Source organism: Pristis pectinata, chromosome 3 (assembly GCF_009764475.1).
Source record: "Pristis pectinata isolate sPriPec2 chromosome 3, sPriPec2.1.pri, whole genome shotgun sequence".
NCBI classification, from domain to species: domain Eukaryota; kingdom Metazoa; phylum Chordata; class Chondrichthyes; order Rhinopristiformes; family Pristidae; genus Pristis; species Pristis pectinata.
Genome location: NC_067407.1, coordinates 122,921,201 through 122,940,369, shown reverse-complemented (window position 1 = coordinate 122,940,369; position 19,169 = coordinate 122,921,201). Strand labels below are relative to the sequence as shown.

Sequence of the window (19,169 nt, the reverse complement as noted above, 5' to 3'; positions counted from 1 at the left end):
GGAACTTTATATCCAGGACAGTTTGATGTTCATGAAGGCCATAGAGTCCTGAAGCAAGGTGTGCTCTTCTGGTTGGATGAGTTAAAGCCCGAGGACTACACAAAAGCTACCAAGCTGTTCACAAAGAGTGGCCGATGCAAGCACTTGGTAGTTTTGACACAAGGATTGAGCTCCCAAGCCAGGTTTGAAGCTACGCTCATCTAGTGAAAGTAGGTGACTTGAGTTGCAGCAGGGCTCAAATTCTTTTAAAAATTTATTGGACATTCGAACAGTCAAGCCCTGTAAAGGAGATAATCTTTGCAGTCATTGTGTGTGCCATTCAAATGTGAAAAGATAACTTCATTCCAAAGAGAGACAGCACTGTGTCATACCTTATATGCTAACGGAGTCAGAGAGAGACAGCACAGAGCAGGCTCTTTGGCGCAGCGAACCATGCTGACCATCAACCACACATTTACACCAATCTTACATTAATCCCATTTTTTATTCTCCCCACATTCTCTTCAACTCCCCCCAGATTCTTCCTATACACCAGGAGCAGCTTACAGTGGCCATTAACCTATCCACCCCCACATCTTTGGGATGTGGGGGGAAACCAGATTACCCAGAGGAAACCCCTGCAGTCACAGGGAGAATGCGCAAACTCCACACAGATAGCACCCAAATAAGGACTAAACCCAAGTTTCTGGTACTGAGCCAATGGCTCAACTAAAATCACTACAAGACGAGACTACAAGGCTCTATAAAAAATCATTACAAGACCAGAGATTTGCAGAAGAATAAATCATTGAGACTCTTTAGCACTTTGGAGACTTGGTTTTGGAGAAAGTCTTTAAATCAGGGTTTAATCTTAATATAGAAAGCTTGTCATTGCAGAAAGGTTTAAAGCTACTGTTGGCTGCAGGTCTCCTGAATAGGTTCACTGCCCAATGACATAAGTAGATCTACAGGTTCCTCCACAAATCCTTTCAGAAATACACAGCAGGCAAGGGCTTGAATGAACTGGCGACACCTAGTGCAGTGTCTGAGGTTTCCAAAGAGCAAGCAAACTTGCAAATTGTTAATATGATCCACAACATCACCTACATATGCAGCAACTTGCTTCTGTATAGATGTAGATTGTCCAAAGATATGGTAACTGCAGTTGTCACTTGATGTGTCATGGGCCATGGAACACTTCTGCAGCTTCTAGATGAGTATTGGGAAAGCTGGGAATCAACCATAAAATGCAAATAGCAAGTTCAGAGGAAGTGGAAAAGCTGAAAATGTAAAACATGAACATTCACATTGAATGTGGTCTGGACACTGTCCACAAAAATCATTCTGACATAGCCCCAACAACTGTGTAGGAAGTTTTTCTTCAGGGCAAAGTTGTACACATCAATTCCCATCTTATACTCTTCCACTTCTTCGAACATTTTCCAACCGCATGCCAGCTCTACACTTCATTCAGCTCTAGCTTTTGGGAAATTCCCCTCCTTCACATGGAAAGGAAATCAAGAAACTTGAGAGCAAAACTCTATTGCAGCCTGCAACTCAGACCCAAATACCTGAACCTGTCTTTAAGCCCTGCAATGCCCTGGAATCAAATTTTTAATACTTTGCAAGTTACATTGAGGATTTTTCAGGCTTGGCCTCAAAGGAGAAAATCTGTTGCTTCACTCTGCCTCCAATTCACCACATAAGCAAGAGTGTAACGATCACTGGGAACTCCATGCACTTCTGACCAACAGTGCACAGAATGTCCAGGGTTTGGTTGGTGAATCCATTAACTGAGGAAGATGAGCGGCAGATGGTGAAGATGTCTCAGTTGAAGACATTGTAACTGGGTGATCTCCTGCAGGTGAATGGGAAGGCTATTAATCTCCACTTTTTTCCCCTGAAGACACTTGCCTGGGATGGATCCACCAGTGATAGTAACTTCCTGCATCCTTTCCAATTAGCTGCTCTTCTTGTGGGAACTTAGATAGTAACAATTATAAATAGTTATTATAGACCTTAGATAATAATAGTAATGTCCACTGATAGAGTGGAGAGTCAAAGACTTTTTCCCAGGGCGAAAATGGCTGACACAAGGGGGCATAATTTTAAGGTGATTGGGGGAAGATATAAGGGGGATGTCAGAGGTACGTTTTTACACAGAGAGTGGTGGGTGTGTGGGACGCACTACCAGCAGAGGTTGTGGGGATAAATACAATAGGGACATTTAAGAGATTCTTAGATAGCCACATGAATGATAGAGAAATGGAGGGCTATGTGGGAAGGAAGGGTTAGATAGATATTAGAGCAGGATAAAATGTTGGCACATCATCGTGGGCCGAAGGGCCTATACTGTGCTGTAATGTTCTATGTTCTAATTGTCATCTGGGCTTCTGATTATGGGGCAATGACCCACACTCTAAAGTCTACACAGAGGATTTTCTGAAAAAAGATTAGATTGTAATCAAGACTAGGAATTGGGAAGCAATCTGCAAAAGGAAGTCATGATTTTTTTTCCTTGGAAACTAAATGATGTTTTCTTGATGTCAGATCACATAAGAACTGTTGCAAAACAATTGGATGGAACTTGAAGGAGTAATTGCTTATTTATAACATTAGTCTTATCATAACCTATGGTATTACATATGAACATATGGATATGATAATTAGAGCAGGAGTAAACCACTCTGCCACTCAGCTTGCTCTGCCACTTAATAGAATCATGGATATTTGTAACCAACTCTACCTTCCTCTCTACCCTTCACCCCTTGCTTATCAAGTATCTCTGCCTTAAAAATATTCAAACACTTCTTCCAGTATCCTCTGAGGAAGAAAGTTCAAAAGACTCACAGCCCTCTGAGAGAAAATATGTTGCCTTAAATGGACAACCCTTTGTCTTTAAATAGTGACCAGCGGTTCCAACAAAGGGAAGCGTCCTCCTCACATCTACCCTTTCCAGAGCCCTCTGTCAATTGTTGATTGCTGCAGCTTGGGTGCTTTGAATGGAATCATCAGATACAAAGTGACTCTCTTTCATCACTGAAAATATTTTCAGTCCTACTCTTTCTTCCCACTTGCTCTTTCAGGTGGATTCATTGATGGGATTCATTGCTTGAAGAATATCAAAAGCTGGAACTTACAAACATGAAAATGAACAATACCGGCATTAAAATAAATAGGTGCTGCTCTACCTCCTTGATCAGAATTGCTGCTGCTGATCTACCAGCTTATCATATCTATAGTGGTCTTTAGTGTTATTTTAGAATTAGTCATTTAAACTGCTGTAATCCTATTTTGCAGGGAGTGATTATTATCCCCAGTAACAGCCAGCATTTTTCAACATATCAAAGGGTGATAAGCATGAATCTTATTTATCCCTGAGTCAGTCACTGCTCATGCACATAGATTGTGTCACATTCTACATGGTGAGGGACAGAATCAAGAATAATTATGTCTTTTATATATTAAATATTGACCGAAATCTTAGTTGACATGTTTGAGCAGGTTAAACCAGCATTAATTCCACTTAGTCAAATAGGACAATCTTAATTGTTAAATAATTGCTGTGGTTCCCTCCTGCATGGAGTTAATTAGTGTCTCAAAAGCTATTTTGGAATGAAATGATTGTGAATAACCTTCAACAGGATAATTGCAACAAGATCTAGTGTATAAACCAATTGTTTGATTCACATTAATGAAAGACCTAATTGACCAACCCAGTATGAATAATTAAGTTGCACAAAAGTTATCATATTGTACTTGACCATAAGCTGTACTGCCTGTAATTTCTCCAGGAGTTCTCATGATCCATAGCAGTACCCTTGGAGAAATCTGTTCTTTTATTAAATTTTCTCCAGGGTTTAGACTGAAGGAGGGACAATGGGAGGACGCAGCTGAAACTTTTCTTCATGTGATGATAGAAACAGAGGAAATAGGAGCAGCAGTCGGCATTTCAGCCCCCTGCTCCTTCTCTGCCATTCAATGTGATTGTGGCTGATCATGCCAGTTCAATACCATGTTCCTGCTTCCCTGCTTTCTCTCCATGTCCCTTTATCCCTTTAGCCCTCAGAATTATATTCTTAAGTATATTCAATGATTTGGCTTCAACTGCTTTCAGTGGTAGAGAATTCCACAGACTCAGCTCTCTCTGAGTGAAGACACTTCTCCTCATCTCAGTCCTACATGACTTATCCCATATCCTTAGACCATGACCTCTGGTCCTAGACTTCTCTGCCAATGGGAATATCCTTCCTGCATGGAATCTTTTAGAATTTTCTTGATTTCTATGAGATTCCCTCTTATTCAAGTTCCAGCAAATATAAAACTAATCGACCCAGTCTCTTTTTGTATGTCAGTCCCGCCATCACAGAAATTGGTCTGGTGAACTCCCACCATAGGAAGAACATCCTTCCTCAGATAAGGAGACCAGAACTGTGCACAGTACTCAAGGTGTGGTCTCAGCAATGCCACATACAATTGCAGTAAGACATTCCAGCTCTTTTACTCTTTTCATTATGAAGCCAACATACTATTTGCCTTCTGGCACACAAGAACATCCAGATCTTGCTGCATCTCCCCCTTTCTCAATCTATCATCAATCATTTAGTAATCTACCTTGCTGCCTTTGCTGACAAAGTTGAATACCTCACCTTTATCCATATAACACTGCATCTGCGGTGCAGATGATCACTTTCCCAAACTGTCCCAATCATACTGGAACCTCTCTGCATCCCCACAGCTCAAGCTCCCACACAGTTTTGTGCCAACTGCAAACTTGAATATATTACATATATTAACAAATTAATATATATTTGGATTAGTTTAATTCCTCATGTAAAACATTCATATAGTAATTGCCAGGGCCTGGAGATACTGATCAAATGGCAGCCTTCTCTTTGATGTTCTAACAGTTGAGTTTAGCTATTTAAGTACATGTCAAGTGTGATAATGTGTCCTACAGTGTAACTTCAGGATCATAATTTTTGAGTTACCTTCATTTTGAGCAAGACTTTCATTATCAGAATTGCTGTCTTGATTTGAGTTGTGCAGACAGTCTCTTATGGCAAGGCACCTCACAGGAGTGTTATCAAACACAAACATATTGGAACTGGTGACTAAAAACTTGATGAAAATGGTAGGTTTTAGGAGTATCTTACAGAAAGATGGAAGTTGATCAAGAGGGACATGGCTAATGTCACACTCTACAGGATGAGGACTAACATCAAGAATAATGATGTCTTAAATATATCAGTTATGGACTGAAACATTAGTTGACATGTTTGAGCAGGTTAAAATACCTCAATCAAATAAACCAATTCTAATTGTTAAATAATTGCAATAGTTCCCTCATATATGGGGTTCATTAATGTCTTTTGTAGATATTTCAGAAAAGTATGGTTGTAAATAACTTTCAGCTGGATAAGATCTGGTATATAAAGTGATTCACAAATATACCGATGCTTTTGACATACATTATCTCTGCCTTACCCTTGGAAACTGGAGCAATAATGTGCAATCTATCACTTTTGTCTTCCAGAAAACCAAGGAGCAAGCTTTGTAGTAAATTGGCTAAGAGATGTGAATTAATGGGTTCTTGGAGGGATATTGATGTTTTGGCTACAGATGTTTACGTGTTATGTTTTACCAGCTCAGTGAGAGACACTGCAATCACTGGCATCATGATGATCGCAAACTTCATCATGAAGCCAGTAACAGCACGGAGGCCATCAGGCCAGAACACGGTGTGGCTGGATGTCCGTACGCGTTGCAGAGCTCATGTTCTCCCTCCTCATCTTTCCCTCACCTCCATGGCAGCCTTTATGCTACTGTACTGTGGTGGCCACAGAAGGTATAATGATCTGAATCACTTCCCAGCAGTCAGTGTGGGAATGATGCAGCACCCAGGAAACCTTGGGAGTGTTTTAATGAATGAATATGGGCAAAAAAACACCCTAATGGTTTTCTATTGGGATTGACACAAACTCCCCAAGCATTTTGGCAGTCATTTTACTGGGTGCCAATGTGTCACGCCTGTTTAGTGCAGCCAAAGTAGGTGAATTCCAATTTCTAGGTATTTGGGGAAAAAAAACTTCAGATGCTGGAAATCTGAAATAAAAACAGGAAATGCTGGAAAACCCAGCAAGTCAGGCAGCATCTGTGGGAAGAGAAGCACATTGTCAGAACTGAGAAAGGGAGAAAGCATGTTAGCCTAAGTGGCAGAGAATGTGGAAAAGGCAATGGACGGGATAAAGGGAATGTCTGTCATAGGGGGAATGTCTGTAATAGGCATTTGAGTTGTCGGTGCCAATTCTCTGTTGAAGCAGACAATGGTGGTACATTAGTTAAATGAGATGCCTTGCCAAATAATCAGGAGGCACAAGTTCAAATCCCATGAAGGTATTTGGTGTGAATCTGTCAATTAAATAATTAGGGTATTAAAAATTACCAGATAATTTTAATGATGTCATTCTATGGTTCATGGGGCATCTGCGTGACCCAAACCCAGCTTGGCTCTCAACTGCTTTCTGAAATATGTGGGAGGCCGTTCAGTTCAGTGAAGGACGGGAGTGGCTGCATCCGAAAAATTAAACAAAAATGTCAACTTCACGTGTATTATCCCACTTACAGCGGAGGTAAAGGTTACTTTTTGTCAAAGACAGACTCCACCTGTGAAATAAAACATTCCCAGTGCACCGGTGCGGAATGTCAGTGGGATGCGGATTTTCCGTGGCAGCAATGCCTGCGGCTTTCTGCCTGATTGGCACTGGTGCTAGCTGGCACCTGCCCACCCATGTCATACCCTTTTGTTGCATCACTTTATTTAATTTCACCGACCATTTCCCATTACAAATTTCTCGCCCTCTCCCCCTCCTCCCGTAACTCAATTTCTTTTTTCCCCCCCTCTCTCTCTCCTTTTTGTTTTGCTTGTTGCTCCTCGCTGTCTGCTGTTTGTTTTGGGGCGTTCCGCATTATGCTGTCTCACCCTGCCACTTTCGCCTCCCTTTGTGTGTTTCCATTCACCCTGCTTGCCCGCTTGCCCGCTCAGCCTCGCCGCGCCGGGCTGCCCCGGTGAAACTGACAGGCAGGTCGCGGAGACGGGCGGGCCGCGGGAGCGCGCTGCGCGCACCCCGCCGCCGGCACCAGGAGCAGCAGAACCACCGAGGCAGCGGCGGCAGATGCTGAGAAGCGCAGCGTGACCGCCTTACCCGCTGGTGCTTGTCATGACCGTCCGCTCCAATGCGTCTCCCTGAAGCTGAGCTGGGGACAACACAAGGAGGCAGAGGAGGAGGGAAGGTCGCCCAACCAAACCCTGATCCCGGGGGCTGCGCTGGGCAGGTCGCAGGGAAGAGGCCGCCCCCTTGGGTCCACAAACGTCGCTGAGAAAATGCACTGGCCAGATTTCACCGCGCGTGTATAGGGTTTAAATTTTAAAGCAAGAAAGGGAGAATCTGGAATTCGCTTGGTGTGGACCACTTTAGCCGGTCTGTTTCTTTGTATGATGTGCAACAACTCACCTTCCAGCCAGGACGACCAGAGACAGTGTAAATTTCTGTCATATATGTTCTACCAGGCAGTCAGAGACCGCAAGCCCGTTTGGATGCTGGAGGACATGAGGACGATGGAATCGTTTTACTGGGAAGAGAACACCAGCCTCCGCACTTACTCCCCTTCCGAAGCCCTCCTGTACGCGGTGGTACACAATCACCTCCCCTATGCCCAATACTTGCTGTCTCGTTACGCGGACGAGGCACTGGAAGTGCCCGGGGATCGCTTCTGTTGCTGCCCTTCATCCGCCCCTCACCTCGCCATGGCTGTCAGGTACGACCGCAGAGACATTCTGGGCCTGATCCTGAAGATAGCCAGCCAGCTCCCCGGCTTCAAGTCCTACGTTAACAGGAAGGGCTGCTTCCACGTCGAGGACGGGAAAACTCCGCTCCACTTGGCCTGCGAGCTTCTGAGGGCAGAGACTGTTCTGATGCTGCTGGGGAGCGGCGCTTCGCCCAAGATTGTCGACAGCAAAGGGCTGACCCCGCTGGATGTGATTCTGGAGCAACTGCAGGTGTCCAAGATCAACGTCGAGTCCAAAAAGTTGTGTATCGATCACCTGCTGCTCTTCACCTCCAACCTTCAATTCAAGATGAAGAGGGCTTTGAAAGATAACCCGGCTGAATGGAATGGGCTTCTGGGAGAAGAGAAATACAACTACCTCTGTGGGAAAACACCCGCCACTTTATTCCTCATCTCTATGCAAGGCATCTTAAAATGCCTCCCACCATCAAATTTCCCAGCCAGCGTGAAGGAGTTGCCCATACCGCAGTCCTTAAAACCCTTGCCTTTAGAAAGATTAACATTGCGTTCTGTCGATGTACAGTAGCACCTCGCAGACTCCTCTAATTTAGCTTAAAAGGGACTTCTGTGAACATGAATGAATTGTTGCTACAGGAATGCGTTGTTGTATCAAATACAAAATTGTCCTCTAAAGAAAAAAAGCATGGTGTGCGTTCCTCTTATATTTTATAGCTTATCTATCCTTAAACATGTTTTAACGTGCTGATATAAAGAACAGATTAAAAACGTTGCAAAATTGGCTGATAGGTTAGCACATCAAAAACATGTGACTTTTTTTATCCGTATTGTGTAGAGAATGCGGAACAAATTTGCAAGCCTTCCTATACTCGGCCACTTAAGTGACAAATTGTCAGGAGCTTAGGACGAGAAGGAAATTGCAATTCAATTCCTGATAGCATGCATTGGGGAATAAATACAACGCGGCAGCTGAACTCAAGCTGTTTATTTCTGCCTATACTGCAAAATGGATCCATATTGTATTTCTGCGATTGCCTAGGCCGCGAATTGATTTGACTTTGTGAAATGTAGTACTTTAATAATGCGTTGAGATTAATTTCGGTACTGCGCGATGTATTGAACCAATGTATTGAAAAAAGAATCTTGATTAATATACTTTTGTATTTTAAACAATCTTTTAATGTAGACGTCACCTTCAGTGCTCGATCACGTCCTGCAGTACAGAGCATGTATGTGCGTTTGATAAGAAAGAGCAAGCTTGACCCAGAGAGTAAGATCCCTGTAAGACAAAATTCATAAACAAGAGTCAACAAATAATATTGAAATTCCAGGACATTACTTCTAGCTGACAAAAGATTAATAAATTGCATGTTTACTGTAAACTATAATAAATTATAATAAATTAAGTTATATATTTAGGAAATAGTATGTGCCAAAGCCCATCTATTTATATATCAAGAAACTTTTCATAATTGTATAATATCCATTATTCAAGATCTTAATAATTCTAAGGACATGCTGCATTTAATAAAGATTTTTTTTATTTTATAAAACTTTTAGTCATGTATATTTGTTTATTAAATTTTTTAAAAGTGCATTTAAATATTTATTATAGCAATGCTATCCAATATATTAGTTCCCAGCCAGACATGGTTCATTTTGAATCCAGAGTTGGCAAATTGCATTTCTGATTTGTAGAAGGATAAACATGATTTTTTTACACTCTGGTTGACTAAATGATCTTAATATTGTGCAATCTTTCTGTGCATTTGTTGATAAGATGAAAAGCAGAGTAGGTGAATTTTACATTGATCATTTTGACTGCTTTACCTGTTTGGTTACCAAATAGTGGTTGGTGTTTATACTGTAAGTATTCATATGGGAAGGAATATTTGTACAGTGGGTGTGGATGGAAGCATTTTCTACTGAAGCAAAAGTCATCTAAAATGGTAGCAAGATCTGAGGGTAGGCAGCAATTTTCATTGAACAAACTGCAGTGAAGTCTCTAGGTAGTCGAATTATAAGTGGAAGCATGATTGGGCATCTTTTGTATTACTAAAATGCATGTGTGTGGAATGGATTTATATGAAAAAAGTAATAAATACAGAAAAATGTTGCCAAATGTCTGGGTTGGTAATTTAAAGTTCAGATGGATAGAGGAAACAGCAGTGAGGTGATGTTTTGTGTATTTGTATGCTTGGGATGGATCGCTGACATTGATGTGGTAAAATCTGTGTAAGTATACATCCTGTACATGAAATAATTAAACCTTAACTATCTGCACACCTCTAAGCTTGAGTTCAAGGTTAGAGGTGTGCAGATAGCTCAGGCTTTAGAGTATGTAACAATCTTAAAGGCCACTTTATTCATTCCCGCCAAAATATTGAATATTTAAGTAATAGGAACCTTTTTCTTCACCTCTGAATTAAACAATCACAGGTTTTGCACTCTTTTCTCATATCTTGGATGTCCTAAGTTGTCAATCTCTGCATTGCTTCCAGCGACTGCATACTTCTGCTGTATTACAGTGATGAAAATTGTTCAGCATATTCTGTGCCTACTACTCAACACATGGCATGCTATAACAACCACTGGAGCCTACGTACACTACTTCTGACATAACTGTCTTCATTGCTGTCACACATCATGATGCCGAGTTCGCCAATACCCTTTGCTGAGCACCTGCGCTCTCTCCTCCAAGGCCATCTGAAGTTCCCGGTTGCAAACCATTTAAATCACCTTTCTATTCCCACACCAACCTGTCAGACCTCAACCTCCTCCACTGCCAGGATAAGGCCAAACACAAACTAGAAGAGCAGCACCTCATATTCCGCCTAGGTGGCTAATAACCCAACAAAGTGAACATTGAATTCCCCAGCTTCAGGTAACCTGCTCCCCCCCCCCCCCCCACCGTCCTTTTCTCCCTCCTTCTAGTTCACCCAGGCCCCCTCACACACACTTCTTTCCAAGTCAACCCCCCCGAACCCATCTCCCAGTTTTTTTCCCTCCTCCACCTACTCAACTTGCCCATCACCCGCACACTCCCACTGGATCCACTCCCCCCACCGTTCCTGTCTGACCACCATACCTCCCTTATTTGGTTTGCCTTTACCTTCCTTTCTTATCAAATTCCATAATCTGCTGCCCTTTGTTGCCTCCACCTCTCACCTCCCAGATTCTGTCCCTATTTCCACCCTTCCATCCCCACCTGACTCCATCTGCCAGTCAACTCCTCACCTGGATTCACTTATCACTTGCGATCCTGTGCAATGGAGGCTCCATACCAGGTTGCATCACAGCCCGGGATGGAGCCTCCAATGCGCAGGATCGAAAGAGACTGCAGAGGGTTGTAGACTCAGCCAGCTCCATCGCAGGCACAACCCTCCCCACCATCGAGGACATCTTGAAGAGGCGGTGCCTCAGGAAGGCGGCATCCATCATTAAGGAACCTCACTATCCAGGGCGTGCCTTATTCTCATTTCTACCATCAGGGAGGAGATACAGGAGCCCGAAGACGCAAGCTCAGTGATTCAGGACCAGTTTATTCCCCGCGCCATCAGATTTCTGAACGGTCCATGAATCTATGAACACTATCTCATTATTCCATTTTTTGCACTATTTATTTATTTCTGTAATTTATAGATTTTTATGTCTTTGCACTGTCCTGCTGCTGCAAAACAACAAATTTCATGTTATATGTCAGTGAAAATAAATCTGATTCTGATTCTGATTCACTTGCTAGTTCTTGTCCTCCCCCTCCCCCTCACCTCTTTATGCTGGCTATCTCCTATCCACTCTTCCAGTCCAGATGAAAGGTGTCCGTTTTCTTCCACAGATGCTGCCTGACCCACTGAGTTCTTCCAGCAGCACATGTTTCACCAAGACCCAGTTTTTTTAGTGAGCCATCGACTAATACCTAATGATCTCTCTACCTAGATGTCAGGGGTAGCTTGAGCACTGCAACCGTAACTTTATAAAATAAAATAGTACTTTAAACATGTTTTAATCATTTTGACCCTGAAATGTGTGGGGGTTACTGTTGGCTCCAATGCCATAATTCTGCAAGGGATAGAGTTTCATAATATTTGTTTCTGGCTACACTACAATTTCCCTTCATTTCTGTTATCATCATTAACATAAATTTACTGGTTCTATCCAATCCAGTGTCCACTGCTTGGCTGCCAAATAGCAATCATAGTCAGTTAATAGCACTCTTGTTCTCTGTGGTAGAAAGTTGTGCATTCAATTCCTGCAAAGATTTGAGCATATACAGTAAATCTAGTCTGATGCACCTATGTAGAACAGACAGTGCTACATAAAAGATTACTGTCTTTCAAATGCAATGTTAAAGCAAGGTATTACCACTCTCTTGGGTAGATGTAGAAGATCCCTTAGCACTGATCTGAATAGGAGCAACAGTTACATTTATTACTTAACATCACTGAAGCAGATGATCTGGTCACAATCACATGCTGTACATTGAAATTTGCAATGTACAAATTGGTTACTGTATTTACCATAGTGATTGAGGGCTATTGCCAAGTAGCCTGCTGTGTTTACTGCCAAGGGCTTCATAGGCTGTAAAACACCTCGAATACATCCTGATATCAGGAAAGGTGCTTAAAAGTCTTCACTTTTTCCTTTCTTCTCCAAGGAGCTTTCACGAGCATGTCATTCTTGATGGAACTTACATGATCACTGGAAGTGCTTGAATGAAATGACTACAAAAATACATTTATTCCCCCATTTAGACAAAAACTAAGAAGGAAGATGGATTTTTGTATATGCAATTTGGTGAGTAAAATCATTTTCAGCTGTCAGAACTTGGTGATTTCAGTTAAGGAATGCTAATCAACTTAAAACCATGATCTGAGCTGTAATAGAAATTGCTGTTGTATTAGGGGACTAGTAGTTAATGCATCTGCATGACATCCCTGTCTGCACAACTTAAGAAGAGGCATTATTTGGTCATTATACAAGGGCTAAAGTGTGCATTGAAATCTTCAATCCAGGATTGTTAAGAATTCCATCATTATAGCCACCAAAATTCGTTTACTAGCCAAAATTCCACCTACAGCATTTCTTTAGTAACAAACACAGTCAAAGTCAAAGTTGAGTTTATTGTCATATGCACAAGTACATGTATGCACAGGTGCAATGAAAAACTTACTAGCAGCAGCATCACAGACACATAGCATCATATAAGCAGCAGAACTAACCTTCCGGGAAGCTTGACCGAGTAATCAATTAGATATCTTAACTGAGACAAATTAAAAAATGATTCAAGTATTTTCATTTCGTTGTGCAAACTTTATTGCCAAACCTGACAGGGTTTATATTATCTTTGTAAAGACATAACATATTGAATAGACTTAAATGTGAACAGTGGGATAGTGAACTCAGAGCAGGAACCCAGATTTAACTACTCAGCCTCAGGGTATATTAAGGGTCCAGGCCATGGTGAGATGATTTAGGATATTATTTCTTTGCAACAAGTAAAGGGAAGCCAATTCAGTAATTCTAAATGGAGCTTTCATTAAAAGAGATCTGGGAACTTCTCAGCAGTGTTTTCAGTAGCCAATAAAACATTTTCTAATCTTTTTTATTTCTCTCCCCTGGTGTTTCCTTTATAACATTTCTGTATTTTTTTCCATTTCCTCAAAATTATGAAAATACATCACAGCTTCTACAATGACCAAGACTATAATAAACTGGAGCCAATGGCTGCCTAGTGCAGACACAAGAGACTGCAGATGCTGGAATCTGGAGGAACACACAAAGCGCTGGAGGAACTCAGCAGGTCAGGCAGCATCTATAGAGAGAAATGGACAGACAATGTTTCAGATCGAGACTCAAGATATGGACCCATCTATCCAGTCTTCATCTGGACAATGGCTGACTAGAATTGCTGGCAAACAGCAGGGGCACCTGACCTCTCACTCCTCCATTGGACACAGTACCACAGCTGGAGGCAGAGCCCAGCTGTGCCAATTTGAGTGGGCAGACACACTTCACACATGGTCCTTCATTCTTTATGCGAGACGTTGCTGGCAGACAGACAGGCCCTTCATTTGAATGAAGCCACTGAGCTGGATTGAAAAGGGAAGTGCAGGGAAGTTGCATGCGTTCTTTATTTTACTTAGTATTAATGTGTTTAATTAATTGATATCAACAGTTAAGTAAGTAATGCTATTTTTAATTATTTTAACCCTTTGAAACTATTTTAAATGTATTTGATGGTCAGGGACATTTAAAGGGCACTTTAAAAGGCCATTAAGGCAGGCGGGAATGGAGCCTTTGTATACACACTACCTGAGGCCAGGTTATTGACCACAGCTTTAATAGACAGCCATGGCAGTAAGGCCTGGAGCTGCATTTAAACTGTGGGGCTGCAAAGGATTAGTAGGGCATGGGGATAGTGTGATGGGGTCAGCAGAAGGGGCAGGCAAGATCAAATTTGATCTGGTCCAATGTTTTTGCAACAGGTGTACAATTTTTATTAAAAATGCTGACATTTTTAGCACATCCACCCTTTAATATTCTAGCTTTACATTAATCAACCTATTAACATGTAATTAAAAAGCACTTGAACCCATAGGATCCTTGTCATCTCTTTATCATCAAGTTTTTTATTATTTGCTTTCCCGTGAAAACAAATGGGGAAATATGCAGCACCTTTTTATTTTAAGAAATCAATACTTCCAACCAATTTCTTCCACTATTTTCTCGTATGCATTGTTGCGGAACAGTACTACAAGTATTGACACTCCCTGAACAACTATCACCATTCCCTTCTTAAAGGATTGTTGTAAATGATTGTTGTAAACTCTGTTTATTTCTAATATCTGTGATTAATGGTACAAACTCACTCTAAACATTATATAGAACAATGGCTGCTTTCTTTATTGCAACACCCAATATACTAGACATGATCAGAACAATATTCTATTTTAAAGAAGAACACACATAATCTTCTTAAAAAGGAAGTGCACTAACATTGCATAATTATAATAAAAAATGACAACATCACACCTGTTCCTATATTAGTTAAAATAAATACATTCGATATTCTTAAAACTACTAATATAGCTTAATGGTAACAATACTATACTATAGTTAAGTGCTAGTAATAGTTATGTATATCACTTAAATTATCTAACTTTATGAGGAACCCTTGATATTCATCCAGTGGTTGGTGTTGGCTCCTTCTGTGCTGCATCATTCAATGGTTTCAATCTCCACCCGACTCCAGCCCTATCGCTCTTAGATGAATACAAGAATGCAGAAACATGCCAAAAATTTGCAGAATGGGTAAACAGAAGTAACAGGACATAACCCGCAGAAAATTCACTCTGTACCACAATAGCAAAATCATACTCTTTTGTTTTAGATTGAAGAAGAGCAGAAATTACTTCACCTTCTGAATGATCATTTTCTAACAAAAAAAAAGGAGAAAATGACTAACACAGCCTGCCCAAGTGAACATATTTCCTAAAATCAATGGTATAAAAGGGATAGAAATTCTAGAAAGACCAAATGGCTTCAATAAGGAATGCATGTGTACGGTGGTGACACAGTGATTGGGGTGGAATGGGGCGGGGGCTGCCTTCTCCTTTAAAATCATAGAATGATATAGAACAGAAGGAGGCTAACAAACCAGAGATGCTTCAGAGAATAAAACCTCCCATCCTTAGCCAGTTTCATCTATAAATGTATCCAGACCCACCAATGTAGTTGACACAACTGGCCCCTAAAATGGGTCAGTAGGCCATTCAGATGTACCATAACCCATAGGTTAAAACAGAGAAAGAGTTAAACTGGATGTGGACAATAATGTCTCTCCCAGCACAATTGACTTTGCAAAGTGCTCCTCATAAACATCGGGGACCAGTGTCGACATCTGCCCCAAAGACCAGTCAAGCAACAGCCTGACAGTGGTATTCAGAGAATCATACCTTACAGACAATGTGCCAGACTCCTCCATCACAATCCCTGGGTGTGCCCTATCCATTCAGCGAGACAGGCCTACCAGAAGGGCCAGCAGAGTGGTGTGCAAATAGGCGGGAGTAACTATGGGAGTCCAGCATTAACTCCAGACACCATGAAGTTCCATGGCATCAGATGAAACCTAGACAAGGATCACCACTTATCATTCTCCCTCAGCTGCTGAATCAATGCTCCTCCATATTGAACAACACTTGGAAGAAGCACTGAAAATAGCAAGGGTATAGAACTTACTCTGAGTTGGGGAATTCAATGGAGACACAAGAAACTGAAATCTGGAGTAACAAACAACCTGCTGGAGGAACCTAGTGGGTTGAGTCCTGATGCAGGATTTTGATCTGAAACGTTGATAATTCCTTTCCTCCCACAGATGCTGCTCGACCCCCTGAGTTCTTCCAGCAGATTGTTTCTTGCTTGGGGAATTCAATGTCCATTGGTTAAAGTGACTTGGTGGCACCACCAGAGACCGAATTCTTAAGGACATAGTAACCAGGTTTGTTTTACGGCAGGTAGTGAGTAAATCAACACGTGGTAAACTTCATCCTCACCAATTTACCTCAGGCAGATACATGACCATGATAGCATAGGTATATGTGATGGTCACTACCACACATCCCTTGTTGACACAAAGTCCCATCTTTACACCGCAGACACCCTCCATCGTGCTGTGAAGCTATAATTACACTAAATGGGAAAGTCTGAAAACAGATTCAGCAACTCAAAACGGGGCGGCCATGGGGCTCAAGAGACTGCAGGTGCTGGAATCTGCAGCAAAGAAAATAAACCTCTGGAGGAACTTAGCAGGTTGAGCAGCATATGTAAAGGCAAAGGATAGTCAACGTCTCAGGTCACGACCTTGCATCAGGTCTGAGGGTGTAAAGGGAAGATAGCCAGTATATAGAAGTGAGAGGGAGGGGTGAGGCAGAGGCTGGTTGGTAATAGTTGGAACTAGACGTGGAGGGGTGGGGGTGGAGGGGGCAAACATGATGGGAGGATGGAGCCAGGTGAGGAAGGGGGTGGATTGTTGAATGGTTGGTAGGCAATAGGTGGAAATAGATAAGGGGGTGGGTGAGATCAGCTAGGGGATGGTGGAGAGGCTGGCAGGTGATAGGTGGAACCAGATAAGGGAGGGACGATGGGCAGATGGAACCAGGTGAGGGAGAGGGAGGGGGTAGGAAAGATGAACCAAAGAAGAGGAAAAACCACATGGATGGGTATGTGGGTGGTTAGGCAGATAGAACCAGGTGGGGGAGGTTAATCAGACCAGGCAACAAGTGAGGGAGGGGGGAAGTTCAAGAGGATGAAACTTATGCCACTGCAGCAGTTCCTAGTGCAGGATCTTTGCCCCAACCATCTTTAGCAGCTTCCATTTATGTTTAGAAGAGGGGATTTTCACTGATCTATGTGTCTTTTACAATCTCTGTGGTTCCCCACTCTGGCTGCTTGAACAGCACCTTCCAAACCCATAGCCTCTACCACCAAGAAGGCAAGGTTTCATGTACGTGAAATAGTACTATTCATAATAGTAAAACGCAATTTTAGGACTGGTATTAGGAAATGTCCTTAATTCTTTTCACATCCTGAGTGATCTGTGTGAGGGTTAGACTTTCCAATGGATTAATAGTGACAAAACCCTTGGATTACTTTCAGGAGTAGTTAGATACAACAGTAGCAAGGCATTGAAATTGTGAACTTAAGAATGACCAAAAGGCTTTCCACATCTTGTGATCTTATGAATAGGAAGAATTTATTTGTTTTTTTATGATAAAAAAGACTTTTTAACCACATCAAAAGAAAATAATTCTTTCTGAAGAAAAATTATTAAAAAGAAAAAGTCATGCTGGCACACCTCTGGGCAACTAATCGTTTCCCTTTGATAACTCTACAGAATGTTGTTATTTTTCAGTATAATCCATTCCTGAATCTCCTTCAGCCCTGAGTGGTGAGGACACCTGTGATGACAGACTGCAGTTGTATTTGTTTTTAATTTGCAGGATCTGGACAACCCAAGCTCAGTCTCAAACATTACTCATTAGATGCCCAAAGATATGCTGGCATGAGTTTTCTTTTTAATTTTCTTTGCTCTGAAAGATTTTGTTTTGGTGTGAGTGGCCTTGCAATGGTGATAGTAGATAATTCCAGAGTGCCGACAGAGTGTATTACCTCATGGAGTTCTTGGAATTATCAGCTTCTTTCTTTCCTTTCTACATTTACCATGTGCAATCAATGCAGAGCAATGATAAACGAAGTCAGCAGAATGTAAAACTACGTCATCAAAACAAAAATAAAATAGAAGTCGGTCCAGATGGTGATCAAGCTTTATACTCCCCTGGTAATACAAATTGAATAATAAACTGAGATTGGCCAATCAAGAAGAAAATAATATGTATGTGTAGAAGCAGCTTGTAGAGGGCATGAGTCTGACTTCCAGTGTCAAGGTCCTGAAGAATGAGAAAAGACCAGAGAATAGTATCCATTAAGCAGTTTTACAAGCCTCTATCTCAGACTGCATGCTATTCATGCCACACTTAAGCTCTACTAATGTTGTCACAATTTAGCTTTTGAGCCTCTAATACTCTGTCCTTAAAGGCATTTTACACTGGAAGCTCTTAAAGAAGGAAAGGAATTGAAAGTCTGATTAAATCTAAGACTGATAGCTCAACCAAGGTTAAAGAAAATCCACTTATTGTGGCAAGAACAGCTTTTCTAGATTTTATAGAGCCTCACTTTACATGGAGAATATGTAGTGATGTTAGATGAGTGGATAGTGAAGAAGAAATGTATATAAAGGGGTGAAGTGACTCTAAAAAAAATCAAAACATAATAAATACATTTTATTCAGTAAAACCAAATGAGTAGAGTTGTGTGATTGGCTGCACCATTGTTGTGTTATCTGAATGAGAGGATGAAGAAGGAATTAGTTCAAACATTATTTTTAGTTCATTTATGGGATGAAAGCATCACCAGCAGGGTTAATGTTTATTGCCCACTTCTAATTCTAAGCACAGTTACCTCAGAAGGTTGAGGCTCATAAATCTGCCTTATTGACAGAATTCCAACAACCAGGGGATAAGGACAGAATGTCTCTGCCAAACAGGGGCAGAGCTGAAGTAACAGCTAACTCAGGAAGAACCAGAGTTCAACTACTGTTAAATCAAGAAAGCTGGTCATCATGGTTGGCACAAGGAATTAGATGTTTTACATTCAGGAATACGATGCAAATAGTTAAGCAAGGAGTTGAGTTAAATGGTTGGTCTATTTCAGTGTAATAAGGTCCAAATACAAGCATCTTAATGTAAAAAGTTGACACTATTTGCAATTTTGGTGAAAATCACTAGAGGTCACCATTGTCTTTCAAAATATCTGCTTATAGCCTGGTT

The 19,169-nt window shown here is 41.5% G+C and overlaps 1 protein-coding gene across 1 annotated transcript; it reads left to right on the top strand.

The window, feature by feature from the left end:
* The first annotated feature begins 7,072 nt into the window (after nucleotides 1-7,072).
* zgc:112001 (uncharacterized protein LOC550384 homolog) lies at nucleotides 7,073-9,874 on the top strand. The gene has a single exon (XM_052012295.1). The coding sequence runs from the start codon at nucleotides 7,475-7,477 to the stop codon at nucleotides 8,351-8,353; it is 879 nt and encodes a 292-aa protein (XP_051868255.1). The 5' UTR covers nucleotides 7,073-7,474; the 3' UTR covers nucleotides 8,354-9,874.
* The last annotated feature ends 9,295 nt before the right edge of the window (nucleotides 9,875-19,169 follow it).